General features: G+C 36.7%; 1 protein-coding gene across 9 annotated transcripts in view; it reads right to left on the bottom strand.

The window, feature by feature from the left end:
* DNAJC24 (DnaJ heat shock protein family (Hsp40) member C24) overlaps positions 1-16,695 on the bottom strand; it is a 96,484-nt gene that overhangs the window by 75,909 nt on the left and 3,880 nt on the right. Inside the window, exon 3 of one of the 9 annotated variants that reach the window (XM_072791005.1) lies at positions 12,297-12,402. The exons of the other annotated variants lie outside the window; for them this stretch is intronic. Coding sequence (XP_072647106.1) covers positions 12,297-12,341 — 45 coding nt within the window. The 5' untranslated portion in view covers positions 12,342-12,402. The remainder of the gene's footprint in view (positions 1-12,296; positions 12,403-16,695) is intronic. 9 annotated transcript variants of the gene reach the window in all.

The following is a 16,695-nucleotide window of genomic DNA, read 5'->3' as shown; positions in this document are numbered from 1 at the left end:
TTTAGTCCATCCCCCCACCCACCTCCCTTCCAGTAACCCTCAGTTTGTTCCCTATTGTTAAGAGCCTGTTTTCTGGTTTGCCTCTCTTTTTTCCTCCCCCACCCATGTTTATCTTTTTTGTTTCCTGAATTCCACATGAGTGTAGTCACATGGTATATATGTTTCTCTGACTTATTTCACTTAGCATGATACTCTAGCTCCATTCACATCGTTCCAAATGGCAAAATCTCACCTTTTTAATGGCAGAGTAATACCAATGTGACATATTTATAAATTGTGAAATAATTACCACAATAAGATTAGACACATCCCTCACCTCACAGTTTTTTGTTTGAATTGTTTTGTTTGTGGTAAGAACTTTTAAGATTTACTCTCTTAGCAACTTTTCAAGTATACAATATAGTACTGCTAATCATAGTCGTTATGCTGTACGTTACATCCCCAAGGTTTATATTCTAATTAGAAGTCGGCTGTTTGACCACTTTCATTCATTCCATCCAGCCTCCATCCCCAATTCTAGCAAGGATCAATCTGTATCTAAGACTATGAGCTTGGTTTTTTCACATTCCATGATGAGTTTTTATTTAAATTCTTGTTAGTTAACATACAGTGTAATACTGGTTTCAGGAGTAGAATCTAGTGATTCATCACTTACATATCATACCCAGTGATGAGCTTCTTAAATTACTTATTTTCATATTTCCCAGGAACTGGGGAAAAGTCTATGTCATTTATTAGTAACAAGGCACAGTAAAAGTTCAGGTTTCCACACCACCAAACTGCCATCTTTCATCTTCCACCAAATTTCTGGTGTAATTTTCATTCATTTCTATTAAATAATGCACTGGGTCAGATAATGTATCCTTTTAAACAGTAGAGCCAATTTATCCAATTTTCAATTTTTAAAACATTTAGTTAAGGCTGTTAATCAAGTTGTGATTTTTAAGGGGATTTGATTGGTCCTAAGACAGTCTACTAATTCTATGTAATTTCAGCTGCTATTCTGTGTTGCTTAGCTCTCCATAGTTGCCAAATGTTTTCAGCTGCTGTATCTAATGGACTCTGTTTCAGCCAGCAGCCTTCTTGGCCACTCTAAACGATGTCTGCAACTGTTGGCCACACCTTCTTTTTTCCTTGACTGTAGTAATATTCCACTCTCCTTGTTAGACTACTCTTATCTCTAGCCACCACTTTTTAGTTTCTTCATGAAGAACCATTCCCTAAGGTTCTGTTCTGGGAAACCAAAACATACTATATTCCCACCTCCTCAGTCCTAGGGTAAATCTTATGGAGTCAATGCCTAATGTATGCCTTTTCACCTTGACCTCTCTTGAGTTATAGCTGCACTCCCACCTAGCAACTGGAAATCTTTACATGGCCTCATAAGTGGAAATCTTCCCCTGACAAATCACACTCAACTTGCTCTTTAAACACCAAACATCTTTCCCCCAGAAAACTTCCTCTTCTTCTGTTCCTTATCTTACTTACCTAAGAAAATCACCTGCCTCCTTAAGATTAAACTCAAAAATCACAAATTCATTTTCAACTCTCCATTTCCTGATATATTCAGTGACTGAATCTGCCTCTATATTCTTTTTTACCCCTCTCTTCCGTTTTACTCCCAATACTAATACAATGAATGGTTCTAGTCTTCATTACTTCATGGATTAATTGTTGCAAAGGCAATATTCTATCTCAAAAATTTTCTCTTACAAAATGTCTCTAAGCTCATCAACAAACAACCAGAAGAATCAAAAAGTGAATGTAGTATCATCCCCCAAAGTTCAAAATCAGAAGAAAGTTGCATTTCCATGAGTTGACAATGGCTTTTGTAAACCAAATAATGACAAAGATACACAGGAGAAAAAAATAGCAAAAGAAAAGACACAAAAATAAAACAGGGAAAAGAAAAACAGCAGCCAAAAGAAAAAAAAAGGCATAAGAAATAATGACTCTCTTTAGAGCAGTAAGAGTAGTGAGAAACAGTTCGAAGAGAAGTAGTAATAGAGGGAAGAGGGAAATTTCAACAAAGGGCAAGAGTGGGGAGATACTCAATATGGGAATATAACAGCCCTATATACCTCAAGCATCCACAATAAAGGAGTTAACAAAACAGCAAAAACATGATGAATTTAGCTAACAATCAACCAACTGCCTTTGAGATATTTTTCTTTTTAATTTAGAAAAGCACAGGTTTTCTGAATAGTACAATATTACATGATGGGTAATAGCATCTCCAGAACTGAAAAGAAACTCTGCGCTAAATTCTTCATTCACTTGTTAAAATACATTTTTTTCTGAAATATGACCCAGTCCCCTACCTTCTTAAAGAAAATATGCACAAAAACCACAATGAGATACCATCTGACACCAATCAGAATGACTAAAATTAAGTCAGAAGAGGGCAGCCCCAGTGGCTCAGCAGTTTAGTGCCACCTTCAGCCCAGGGTGTGAACCTGGAGACCCGGGATGGAGCCCCACGTCAGGCTCCCAGCATGGAGCCTGCTTCTCCCTCTGCCTGTGTCTCTGCTCCGCCCCCCTGTCTCTCATGAATAAATAAATAAAATCTTAATAAAACAATTAAATTAAGTCAGGAGACAACAGATGCTGGTGAGGATACAAAGAAAGGGGAACCTTCTTACATTGTTGGTGGGAATGCAAGCTGGTGCAGCCACTCTGGAAAAAAGTATAGAGGTTCCTCAAAAAGTTAAAAATAGAGCTACCCTATGAACCAGCAATTGCTCTACTAGGAATTTATCTAAAGGTTACATAGTGTTTCGAAGGGGCATCTGCACCCCAATGTTTATAGCAGCAATGCCCACAATAGCCAAAATATGGAAGGAGCCAGGATGTCCATCAACAAATGAATAGATAAACTAGATGTGGTAGACATATACAATGGAATATTACTTAGCCATCCAAAAACCGAAATCTGGCCATTTGCAATGACGTGGATGGAACTAGAGGGTATTACACTAAGTGAAATAAGTTACAGAAAGACAAATACCATATGATTTCACTCATGGAATTTAACAATACAGATGAACACAGGCAAAGGGGAGGAAAAATAAAATGAAAATGGGGAGAAAAACCTTAAGAGACTCTTAACTCTCTTAACTCTACAAAATAAACTGAGGATTGCTGTAGGGGAGATGGGGGGGATGGGGTAACTGGGTGATGGGCATTAAGATGAGCACTTGAAGTAATGAGCACTGGGTATTGTATGCAACTGATGAATCACTAAATTCTACTTCTGAATCTATTACTAGATAAGAGAAAAATAAGCACATAAAATATGCACATAAAATATGCACAATTATTTCTATTCATGACAAAACACTGCAGGGCTCAATATTAATGCCACACTAGATAAGAAGTATAATAGTAGACATACGATAGAACCTTGCTACCATCTACAAATAATAGTCTCCATGAGATACCTATGTTAAACATCTTGCATCTGTGTGACACCCAGATGACAATTAACCACATTAGCAAAAATTATGATGTTCATTGGAAGTTATACTCTTCTGATTTTTACTTACAAAACCCGCAGATTTTTCACAAAATTTCTCTTACTGCCAAAGCACCTTTCCTATAATCAAGATCACTTTGCTTTGTAATGCAGGCAAAAGTCCTGTTTCAAGAATTGTCCTTAGCTATCTTCTTTTCAATTGTGGTAATTTTCCTCCGACACAGGTATCCTTTCTACCTTCTTTTTCAAGATTCTAAAATGTATTACATAACTAGCTTAATGCTAATCTTTTTTTTAAATGCTAATCTATATATATAACCACTTGTAATCAAAAGAGAACCTCTGAATACCCACATAAGTATTAAGTGGCATTTTATACCCTTCCAATATTAAGAGTAAGAGCCTCCCCTGCACACTCCTGCCTCAAATTACATGGATTTTCTTTAAGATTATGGAACATACTGTAACAGCAGCATATAATTTTCCAACACAATAATTCTTTTCCAGTTGAAAGGTATCCTGTAATATTATCAACATCAATGTGAAAAGACCCCAATTTTCAATTTGACAAAGCTTTTTGGGGGGAAGCTTTATCTTTCGTAAACAGCAATTTTCACATGCACAAACGACAAAAACTATGGGAATATAACTAATCATTCTAGGTCCTACACCATTTCACAGCAATGGATTATTATTTAACTTATATTAGTCGAAAACTAAAGCATATTTTTTTAAATGGTTCATAAGAAGAAATCAAGGGCAATGTACTTTTATTAACTAGTAAAATCCCTATTAATAAAATGCTGCTGGGAAATACTGATTCAGTTACCCTTATTTTTATATAGTAAATTATTAGACAACAGACTGAATGGTATGTGAAATAAATATCTTAAGGCTAATTCTGCACTTTACAATTGTATAAATCTATTTATACTTATTAAAGGATTCTAAAATATCTTAATTAGTCAGTAAAATTTTTTCAGAATTGGGACCTTGAATAAGTACTACTTTAAAAAAACTGAAATAAGGAAACAGTATTTACTAAATCAACATGCATTGTAAACTTACCAGCCTATGATTTAGCAATATTTTATTTATCCCAACAACTAATTATGTAGGAGGTGTTAAATTCGAAGTCTTCTGAACTTGGAAAAGTACATGTAATAAATGTGCCTCTTTACAAAATTAGATACAGAATGGTATTTGTCAAATGTAATTTTATTCTCCCAATTGTTTTGGGACATTACTGAAAAACACAGACTGAGGGGGAAACAAGTAATTCAAATTAGAAAGAATATAAACTTTAAAGTCTGTTTTTGAAAAAAAAATCTGATAAACATGATAAATACTATGGTTTCCCCTTATAATTTTCTTTTCCTCAACTCTATCAGAAACTCTAAACTTATACAAAAGGAATAAAGAAGTTTCACTCCATATATAATCTAGATCCCTTCAAAATTAAAACAGTAGTAATTATGTCTGACCTCCTGTAATACTTCATTACCTGTACAAGAATGAGGTGTTCCATGGATATCCAGAACACTGAAAATGATGCCTTTAAACAACTACAAACCCTTCTGGAGAGCAATTATGAGAGAGTATGTGATCAGGTCTAAATTCTACCCCTTACTAATTTTGTTTCAGACAAACCACTTAACTGTAACTAAGCCTTGGTTTTTCTCAACTGCAAACATGGGGATAGTATTTCCTACCGTATGGGACTGCCGAGAGGATAAAATCAGATAAGAAGCGAAAGAAAGCATTTGCAAACTGTGAAGTACAATCTATAAAGGACAATACACATGCTACCAATTACATACTTATTACTACATACTTCCTTGTCTTCTTGAACAGAATACACTAAACATAATTTAACCCATGGCTATAATTACAAGTTATTGTGCTTAGCTGTAAGACAAGGACTGAAGTCACCATAACCCAGGCTAAAGGAGGCCATGATGGTAGGCTGTTTTGGTGCTTCTTTACAGTTCTGGATGCCCTTTGTACTATTAGCTGTTGGTTGAGACTTTTGCTGCTATCGGCATACATAGTTACCTATAGGGAGCCTTCTCAGAATAATGCCAGTTAAAATCCTCTCTCCTATAATTTGCTGCTCCACTTCTTTTCTCACCTCTCAACAGGTAACTACTGTCTTCTTCACAGAGAAAAAAAGAAGCTACCAAATATGAGCTCATCGACTTCCTGCAACCAAACTGACAAAGGGAACCTGTTGTTGTATCCATCTTCTCATCCTTTTTTCCTATAACAATGGAGACAGGTTCCTCCCTTCTCCTATAATAAAGCTAATCCTTCTACGTTTCTGATCCCATCCCCTTCTGCTTTCTGTCAATGACTGTCTTTCTCTCATAACTTCAATCCCAAGCCTTCTCTTGGCTACTTCCCATAAATGTAAACATGCTCAAGTCTCTTCTGTCTTCTAAAAGGAAACACAGGAACAGACATTTTATCATGCTCTAGCTACCCTCATTCTCCTTCCCTGCTGGCTATATCTCTCCTGTCCTAGAGAAATAACAAAAATGCACTTCTACTCAGGGAAGGTATGCACATGGAAGGGGGACACGTGGGGATCAGAGGTTAAAACTCAGATGGTTTTGAGATAAGAAGTTAAGAGTTAGTAGGCTAAGTTAGGGGAAGAGGCACAGTGGTTCAGGGAGAGATAGCAAATGCAAAGGCACATAGCAGAGGAAGGGTATCTGGCCCCTAAAGGAAAATGAAAATAGTTCAGGGCTTCCACTAAATGACAAATTCATACATATATTTATCCATATTCCCTCCCACAACTCCACTACAATAGCAGTAAAGGAATACTAATTTCTTAAAAGCAAAAGCATAAATGAATAAGAACAAATAAGAGCGGAGAAGAGAAAAAGCAGTTGGGAGACACCAAAATTTGAGAAGACAGAAAACTGATTGGGGCACCTGGGTGGCTCAGTCAGGTAAGAGACTGCCTTCGGCTCAGGTCATGATCCCAGGGTCCTAAAATCAATCCCTTCGTTGAGCTCCTTGCTCAGTGGGGAGCCTGCTTCTCCCTCTCCCTGCCACTCCCCCTGCTTCTGTGTGAGTTCTTTCTCTGTCAAATAAATAAATAAAATCTTAAAAAAAAAAAAAAAGATAATTGATCAACATACGGTCACCAATTCAGTGAAAACTGAAACCCAAGTCAGAAGTACAAGACAATTAAGAGGCAAGACATTCCCAAAGAGGCCAGACAAACTGAGGAACTGAAGGCTTTAAGTACCTCTGAGAGAGGGGCTGAGGACCAAGACTAACAACAGAAAGACTGGATAGACTTTAGAAGATATAATCAGACCTCCAGCTCTCCTCCTCATCACAAAGCAGGCACCTATTCTCTCCTACCATAGCAGAAAATCAGAGATTTACTGTGTGGAGATAAATCAGAGAATGTTCTGGAGATAGATCATAGAAATGCACTGAAAATAAAAGGAAAAAGGGAAGTTAACACATGGAGCAATATGAGCCCACGTTCCCATCTTCCCAGGCAGGAAATCTGATAATTCTCCTCTCAGAAATGGATTCAGATGCTGTCATTTTGTTGTATTTTGTATTTTGTTGGATGACATTTGGGTCATCCAACAAAATAATTGAGTCTACCTTATGAAAGCCCCAGTTATACACAGGAACCTCCAAATAAACTTGGAACATTTCATTCTTTTTTAAAATTTTTGTATCAGGGGATCCCTGGGTGGCGCAGCGGTTTGGCGCCTGCCTTTGGCCAGGGCGCGATCCTGGAGACCCAGGATCGAATCCCACATCAGGCTCTCGGTGCATGGAGCCTGCTTCTCCCTCTGCCTATGTCTCTGCCCCTCTCTCTCTCTCTCTCTCTCTCTCTCTCTCTGTGACTATCATAAATAAATAAAAATTAAAAATAAACAAAAAATAAAAAATAAAATAAAATTTTTGTATCATGTTATTTTTCAGCATGAGATGTATACTCTTTAGTCTCCATCCCCCCACCCAACTCCCCTCTTGTAATCATCAATTTGTTCCCTATAATTAAAGGTCTGTTTCATGGTTTGTCTTTTTTCCTTTGTTCATTTGTTTTGTTTCTTAAAATCCCCATATAAATGAGATCATACGGTATTTGACTTTGACTTATTTGACTTAGAAGTTTTTTTTAAAGACTATTTATTTACATAAAAGGGACCATGAATGCATGAGCAGAAAAGAGGGGCGGAGGGAGAAGGAGACTCCCTACTGAACAGGGAGTCTAGCATAGGGCTCAATCCCAGGACCCTGAGATCATGACCCAAACCCAAGGCAGATGCTTAACCAACTGAACCACCCGGGCACTCCTTGCTTATTAGCATTATACTCTCTAGCACTACCCATGTTGTTGTAAATAGCAAGGTATCATTCTTTTTTATGACTGAATAATATTGCATTGTGCATATATACCGCATCTTCTTTATTCATTCATCTATCAATGGACACTTGGGCTGCTTCCATAGTTTGGCTATTTTAAAGAATGCTGCAATAAACACATAGGGGTGAATATATTCCTTTGAGTTAGTGTTTTTGTATTATTTTGGCAAATACCCAGTAGTGTGATTACTGGATCAAAGGGTCATTCCATTTTTAATTTTTGAGGAACCTCCATACTGTTTTCCAGAGTGGATGCATCAGTTTGCATTCCCACCAACAGTGCAAGAGAGTTCCTTTTTCTCCACATCTTTGCCAACATCTGTTGTTACTTGTACTGTTGATTTTAGCCATTCTGATATGTGTGAGGTGATACCTCATTGCAATTTTGATTTGCATTTCCCTGATGCAAAAGTGATGTAAAGTATCTTTTCATGTGTCTGCTAGCTACCTGTGTGTCTTTGAAAAAATGTCTGTTCATGTCTTCCACCCATTTCTTAACTGGATTATTTGTTTTTTTGGATGTTGAGTTGCATCAGGTCTGTATGTATTTTTGGATATCCCTTATGAGATATATCATTTGCAAATACCTTTCCCATCAGTAGGCTGCCTTTTAGTTTTGTTGACTATTTCTTCACTGTGCAGAAGCTTTTTATTTTGATATAGTACTAATATTTTTATTTTTGTTTTTATTTCCCTTGCCTCAGGTATGTCTCCTGAGAAAAATGAGAAAAATATATCCATGAGCATGAAATGTCTTTCCATTTCTTTGCATCATTTTCTATTTCTCTCATCATAAAAGCCCTCTGCAAAATAGGTCTAGAGAGAACATACTTCAACATAATAAAAGCCTTATTGAAAAACCCACAGCCAACATCATACTTAATGGTGAAAAACTGAAAGCTTTTCCATGGTCAGAAGCAAGACAAGGATGTCCATTCTCACCACTTCTGTTCAACGTAGTACTGAAAGTCCTAGCCACAGCAGTTAGACAACATAAAGAGACAAAAGGCATCCAAATTGCTAAAGAAGTAAAACTCTATTTGCAGATGACACAATACTATCCATAGAAAACTCTAGAGACTCCACCAAAATACTAGAATTCAATAAAGTTGCAGGATACAAAATCAACATACAGAAATCTGTTGCATTCCTATCCACTAATAATGAAGCAGCAGAAAGTAAAATATTTCACTTTAAAAAAAAAAGATTTGTATTTATTTGAGGGGCAGTAGTAGGGAGGGACAGAAGAAGCAGGTGCCCTGCTGAGCAGGGAGCCCCATGCAGGGCTCAATCCCAGGACATGACACAAAATGAAGACAGATGCTCAACTAACTGAGGCACCTCACAACATTTCATTCTTAAAGATGAAGAGATGACTAATGATCACCAAATATACCGAAAAGAATCTCTATAACAAAAGGAAGAGAAAAAAAAAAAAAGAAGAAAAAGTTCAAAGAAACCTTAAAAATAAAACTTTATTAACCCTAGAAAGATATTTTATTCCTAAAGCAATAGGAGTCCACACACACACACACACACACACACACACAAAGAAAAGGAAATTCAGTACAAAGGCAGTTATTAGAAATAAAAAATACAAAATTAGGGGCAGCCCAGGTGGCTCAGCGGTTTAGCACTGCCTTCAGCCCAGGGCGTGATCCTGGAGACGCAGGATCAAGTCCCGTGTCGGGCTCCCTGCATGGAGCCTGCTTCTCCCTCTGCCTGTGTCTGTATCTCTGCCTCTCTCTCTCTCTCTCTCTGTCTCTCTCCTCCTGCGTGGAGCCTGCTTCTCCCTCTGCCTGTGTCTCTGCCTCTCTCTCTCTCTCTCTCTCTGTCTCTCATGAATAAATAAATAAAATCTTTTAAAAAAATTAAAATCATCAACAGGAATTAAAATACAAAAATGACTACATTCATACAGTTTATTCATTGAATAAATATTATTTTGAGTACCTACTACTTTCCAGATAGTTTAGAGGGGGTAAATTAGGAAAATATCATGTCCTAGAAAACAAGTGAAGAAAATATACAAAAAAAAACAAGAAAAAAGAAAAGAAAAAAATAGATAGATAAATAAATAAACAAACAAACAAACCAAAGAAGAATGTCATAGCAAATGCTGATGTTATATAGGTAGGGTTGACACTGTAAATTTATCACTTAACAAAGTGGTGTCTGCCTGGAGGAAGAGGTCCTTTCCTTGGAATACTCAGCAACAGTGTCTTACCCCCTTTCCAAAGCTGCTTCCAACAGCTTACCGAAAGTACCTAGTAGCCCTACTTCTCTATCCCAAAGCAATTTCCCCAGCCATCCACACCAACTTTGCTCAGAAGCCTTCAGCCCTATGTGGCTTAGGAAGAAACCAAGTTAGGAGAAGAAATTCTGGTGTTTTGTTTTGTTTTAACTCAGTTTGGTCTGAAAAGTTCTCTCCTCCATACTCCATCTCTCCATAAGGACCAGTAGAGCAAAGCTTATCTGGAGACGGTTAGGCTAATCATTCTTCCTTTTAAGTATCTTTTTTTTCTTCTTCTTCTCACTTTAACCCTCCTGAGACTTCAGTTCCTCACATTTGCAGGTACTGTAACACAGTACAGTGGTCCCACAGCCACCTGTGCCCCAGAATCATCTGCCCAGCTGATTAAAATTGTAGGGCTCAGGGAATCAAAAGGCACAAAGAAATTTCTTAGCATTATTATGGAACTGTTCCATACTTTAATTGTTGTAATAGATTACACAACTGTATACAACTACCAAAAAAATCTCTTTAAAATACATTTACACAAAAAAAATTAAAATAAAATAAAATAAATTTACAATTTAAACTTTGACACTTCAGAAAATGAAAAAGGGAGCTATTAATTATGCCAGGACAACAGACATAAACTACAACTACTCTGGGAAAAGCAGGATAAATTGTCACCTTAGTAATAAATCAAAATGAAGACTAAGTATTGACCACTGGTTTTAGCAACATGTATACTGTGAAATAATAGAAAATGTATATACAAGTCTCTGCCCCCAGTTTCTGGCACAGAATTCTTAAATCCTTGGGAATCTCCTAGGTGATTGGGTGATTTGTTCTAATAGGGAGACTCTTGCTGGCCTGCTGGATGGGGGCAGGTCACCAGAAAGTCTGAGCCATAATCTGAAGCTTGGAAGTTCCAAGTCCACCCACTATTCTCCAGAGAGGGGAACGAGGATGGAAATGGAGTTAACAACCAATCATGCCAACCCGATGAAGCCTACATAAAATTCCCAATAGCACACAGTTCAGAAAGTATCTGAGTTGGTGAACACACACATCTATATGCCAGGAGGGTAGTATATCCCAAACCCCAACTCCAGTAGGACAGAAGCTCCTGTAATATGTACCTCTTCATCTGGTTGTTCATCTGTATCTTTTGTCATATCCTTTATTAGACAATAAACTGATAAACAATTATTTCCCTGAGTTCTGTGAGCCATTTTAGTAAATTATCAAACTCAAGGAAGGGGTCTAGGAACTCTAATTTATAAGGGGTTCAGTTAAAAGTTCTGTCAGTCAGAAGTACAGATGACAAACTTGGACTTGCGATTGACATCTCAAGTGAGGGCAGTCTTATATGGGAGTAAGCCCTTAATTTCATTGGATCCGAAGCCATTTCCAGGTAATGTCAAAATTGAAGTGAATAATAGAAAATCCAACTGGTGTTGCAGGAAATTGCTTGGTATGTAGAATACCCACACATCTGGTGACAAAAGAATTGTGTGTGAGTAAAGGAAAAGCACAGGACTGTGATTTTTCCCATTAGAGGTTATCACTGGCAATCTTGATAAGAGCAGTTTCAGTGTGGTAGGAGCGAAGCCTTACTGAAGTAGGTTTAAAAGAGTTAAGAAGAGAGAAATTGAAGAAAGGAAATAGAGACATAGAGACAACATTTTGAAATACTGTTTTAGCTACAAAGAACAACACTGAGTTGGGGCAACAAGTGGCAGAAATGGGTTGAGAAAAAGGTTGTGGGGTTTTTGGTTTTGTTTTTTTTTCAAAGATGAGAGAAATAATGGTACATTTTAATGCTGATAGGAATAATCCAGTAGAACCAGCCACATATCATACAAACTCATTTTTTTAAAATAGGGAACTGAAAACCCCAATGAATCCAAATTCAAAGCGAAAAGGCCCTCCCCAAAAGAGAGGAAACCCATCACTGGTTTTATCTTTGGCAAAGCAGAGGCAACAAGCCAACAGAGACACAGATAAGAAGAAAACAAACTTTTAATCAATTTTAAAAGCTGACTACAGACTGGCATGACAATTTAGAGTCCCCAGACACCCCAAATGTACAGAGACTGTACCTGCCCAGCAATTCTACCCCATTGGCCTTTTTCAAGTGCTCACTAGAAAGAAGAAAGAAAGGGTAGGAGAGCCAAGAGTCACCTCATGAGACACTGGGACAAGTGGCCCACTAAAAGTGAAGGGCATGAGAGCAAACCTCCACGGAATACAGACTTCATGCTGAATACCAGGAAACGGTCATCCAGAGCTAAAAAAAAAAAACAAAAAACTGAAAGAGACTTGAGAGACCACTCCTCACATGCAGGAGTCCTGCTGAAGTCTACAGACAGGACAGGAAAGCTGAGACAAATCCTGAGGACTCCAGCTCTACTAAAGGGATGGCTCTGATCCTGTTCAAGTCAGCTGAAGCCTGCAGTGAAATGAATCACTAAAGCAACGACAACCAAGACAAAATCTCAGCTCTGTTACAGACTAGACTGACAGCACAACTTACACAAGCTGCCTTACAGAAGGGCATGCCCATGCCTAGAAATACAGATAGTATTTACATCCCTGTCTACTTTTCATTCACAATTTTGGGCATTCAGTAAAAACAGGTAAGACATGCGAAGAGGCAATAAAATGTGATCCACCATCAAGAAAGGATATAGAACCATGTCCGGAGATGGCCCAGATGTTAAAATTATCAGACAAGAACTTTAAAATAACTACAGTTAAGTATAGTAGATGAGCTAGAGGAAGTGATACATAGTATATGTGAAAAGAATGGGAGATACAGAAACTATATAAAAAAGGAGATAGGAGAAATCCAAGATATGAAGATTAGATAAGAAAGATTAAGAATTTCTTTAATGAGTTTATCAGCAGATAGAGTTTACAGCAGATACCTCTACAGATAGTAGAGGAAAAATAAAACCAAAGAATTTGAAGATGAGGTCAATGAAATTATGCAAACTAGAAAAAAAGACTAGAAGAAACAAGAACAGAGCATCCAGTAACTATGGCACAATCCAATATACATGTAATTAGAATCCCAAAAGAAGAGAGGAAGAATGGAGCAGGAAAAAAAAATGTGAAAACATAATGGCTGAAAATATTCCAAAAGCAGCGAAAGAAAGGCATTAACCACAAATCCAAGAAACTCAGTTAACCCTAGGAAAGATAAACACAACCCCACACAAACACATATTTAAGGCACCAGGGCAGCCCTGGTGGCTCAGCAGTATGGCTCTGCCTTCAGTCCAGGGCATGCTCCTGGAGACCGGGGATTGAGTCCCACGTCAGGCTCCCTGCATGGAGCCTGCTTCTCCCTCTGCCTGTGTCTCTGCCCCTCTCTCTCTCTCTCTCTCTCTCTCTCTCTCTCTGTGTCTCTCATGAATAAATAAATGAAATCTTTAAAAATAAATAAATAAAATAATAAAAAATAAAATGATTACATTTATATTATAATCTCTAGAAAAAAATCACCAAAAAACACATAGAGAAGCTTAACTAAAAATTCAACAAAAAATAATGTAGAATAAAAAAAAATACTTGATTTACCCACAAGATGTAAGAAAGGCAAAATAGAGGAACAAAAAGCAGACAGGACAAATCCAAAGAGTAAAATAGAAAGATTACAGATTTAAACCCAAACACTGTCAATTATTACATCAAATATAAATGAAATACTGGGTGGGGAAAATGAGATGTTGGGTCAAAGAATACAGACTTGCAGCTATAAGATGAGTAAGTTCAGAGGACTTAGTATACAGCATGGTGAATATAGTAACAACTGTATACTTGAAAGTTGCTAGGAGAGTCCCTTCATCTTAGAAGTTCTTACCACACAGCTAAAGGCAACCTTGTGAGGAGATGGATGTGAACTATACTATGGTAATCGTTTTGCCTAAATGGACTGAACACCCTCAACAAAAGGCAGAGATTGACAGGTTGGAATTCTTTTAAGGCCCCAATTATTCACTATAAAAACAAAATACACTTAAAACATAAAAGAGACAGACTGAAAGTGAAAGGATGGTTAAAAATAAATCATACAAACACTAAGTATAAGAAAGCTGGTGTGGCTATACTGTGAAATATAGAAAGGGTAATTTTATAATGATCAAAGGTTCTAATTCATGAAGAGATAATCTTAAACCTACATACCCCTAATAATAATGAAGATCCTAAATAACTGAAACAAAAATTAACAGAAAAATAAACAAACCCACCATCATGGTTAAGAGGTGTAAATGTCCTTCTCTCAGAAACTGGTAAAACAAATGGACAAAAAAATCAGTAAGGTAAATAAATAAAATCTAAAAAAAAAACAAAAACAAAAAAAAAGGGGCAGCGGTTTAGCGCCGGTGGCTCAGCGGTTTAGCGCCGCCTTCAGCCCAGGGTGTGATCCTGGAGACCCAGGATCGAGTCCCACATCAGGCTCCCTGCATGGAGCCTGTTTCTCCCTCTGCCTGTGTCTCTGCTTCTCTATCTCCTCTCTGTGTATTCTCATGAATAAATAAATAAAATCTAAAAAAAAAAAAAAATCAGTAAGGCTATAGAATATTTGAACAATATCAACTTGACCTAATTAATAGACACTAACAGTATACTTAATAATGGCAGAACAGCCATTTTTTCAAGTACATGAGAACATTCACCAAGATAGATGAGCTAGGCGATGCAAAAGGTTATTAATTTCAAAGGAATGAAATCATACCAAGTACACTCTAACCATAACAGAATTAAATTAGAAATCAATAATAGAAAGATACCTAAGTATTTTCCAATATACCTCCACAGATCAAAGAAAACTGTTACAGAGGAAATTTTAAAATATTTTGAACTGAATGATAATGAAAATACACATATCAAATTTGTAGAATGAAGCTAAAAGAGTACTTTAAGCTTAGAAATTTATAACTTTAAATAGCTATGTATGAAAAGACAGGTGTACAACCAATGATGTAATTTTCTACAATAAGCTAGAAAAAGAAAAGCAAGCAGAAGAAGAGATATAACAAAGTTAAAAGCAGAAACCAAGTAAAGAAAAATGAACAAACAATATAAAACCAACAAAGTACAAGTTGGTTCCTGGCCAAGATTTAAAAAAACAGATAAACCTCTAGCAAGACTGATCAGGAAAAAAGAAATAGAAAACACAAATTACCAATATAAAGAATGAAAATGAGAACATCACTACAAATATTTCAGTAATAAGAAGATAATAAGGATGGTATGAACATCATGATAATAACTTTGACTTCTTAAATCAAATGGATAGATTTTTTAATAAAAACAGCATTGTTGTTTTCCTATGTGGACAAAATCTGGATAGCCCTGTAGCTCAAAAAATAATTAAATTCATAATTACAAATTTCCCACAAAGAAAACTTCTGGCCCAGATGACTTGACTAGTAAATTCTATGAAACATTTAAATAAGAAATAATAACTAGTATGGAGATTCTGCAAAAAGTTAAAAATGGAAATAGCATATGATTTAGTATTTACACTGCTGAGTATTTACCACCTAATTTAGCAAACTGTGGGATACAAAATCAGTATATGAAAATGAAATATATTTCTGGGGTGCCTGGGTGGCTCAGTTGGTTAAGTGGCTGACTTGGTTTTTTGGCTCAGATCATGATCTCACGATCCTGGGATCCTACAACCAACCAGGCTCTGCACTCAGCAAGAAGTCCACTTGAGAATCTCTCTCCTCTCCTCTGCCCTTCCCCCACCACGCTCTCATTGGGTACTCCTGAACGCGCTCTCGCTTGCTCTCTCTAATCAATAAAATATGGGCACCTGGGTGTCGGGATCCCTGCTGACATCCATTCCCCTCCCTCTGCTGTTCCCCATGCTTCTGCGCTCTCTCTCTCTCAAATTAAAAAAAAAAAAAAAAAAAAAAAAAAGTCTTTTAGGAATAAATATAAAATAAATAAAATTAAAATAAACTCTATATGCTATCAATCAATATCCAAAAAATAAAATTTTTAAAAATACCATGTACAATAGAACCTAAAACACCAAAAACTACAAATACGATGTGTAATATTATACTGAAACTTCTAAAATATTTCTGAGAGAAATTAAAGTAACTCAATATTGTTAACTGTCCATTCTGCCAAATGAGCATATATTCAATACAGTCACAATTAAAATTCAAGCAGGATTTCTTTAAATGGAAATTTAGAAGCTCATCCTAAATTTTTATGGACATGCAAGCAAACTAAAGTAACCAAAATAAACTTGAAAGGAAGGATAAAATTAGAGAACTTAACTTCAATGTGACTTTGAAACAGACTATAAACCTACAATAATCAAGGCGGAGGTATTAGTAAAAGCACAAATATAGCAAACAGAATAGAGTCTAGAAATAGACTCCCACTGCCAAGACACTGACAATACAATGCAGAGAAGGAAATCTTTTCAATAAACGAACAGCTGGATATCCCTATTGAGGGAAAAACAAAAACATGACCTTCCCCCTCACACCATACATACAAAAAAACACAGGTCTAAAGGTAAAACCAATACAGAAAAAAAAAAAAAAAA

This window comes from Canis lupus, chromosome 21 (assembly GCF_048164855.1).
Source record: "Canis lupus baileyi chromosome 21, mCanLup2.hap1, whole genome shotgun sequence".
Classification (NCBI taxonomy): Eukaryota; Metazoa; Chordata; class Mammalia; order Carnivora; family Canidae; genus Canis; species Canis lupus.
The sequence above is the reverse complement of the archived record's forward strand: the minus strand, read 5'-3'. Positions and strand labels throughout refer to the sequence as shown.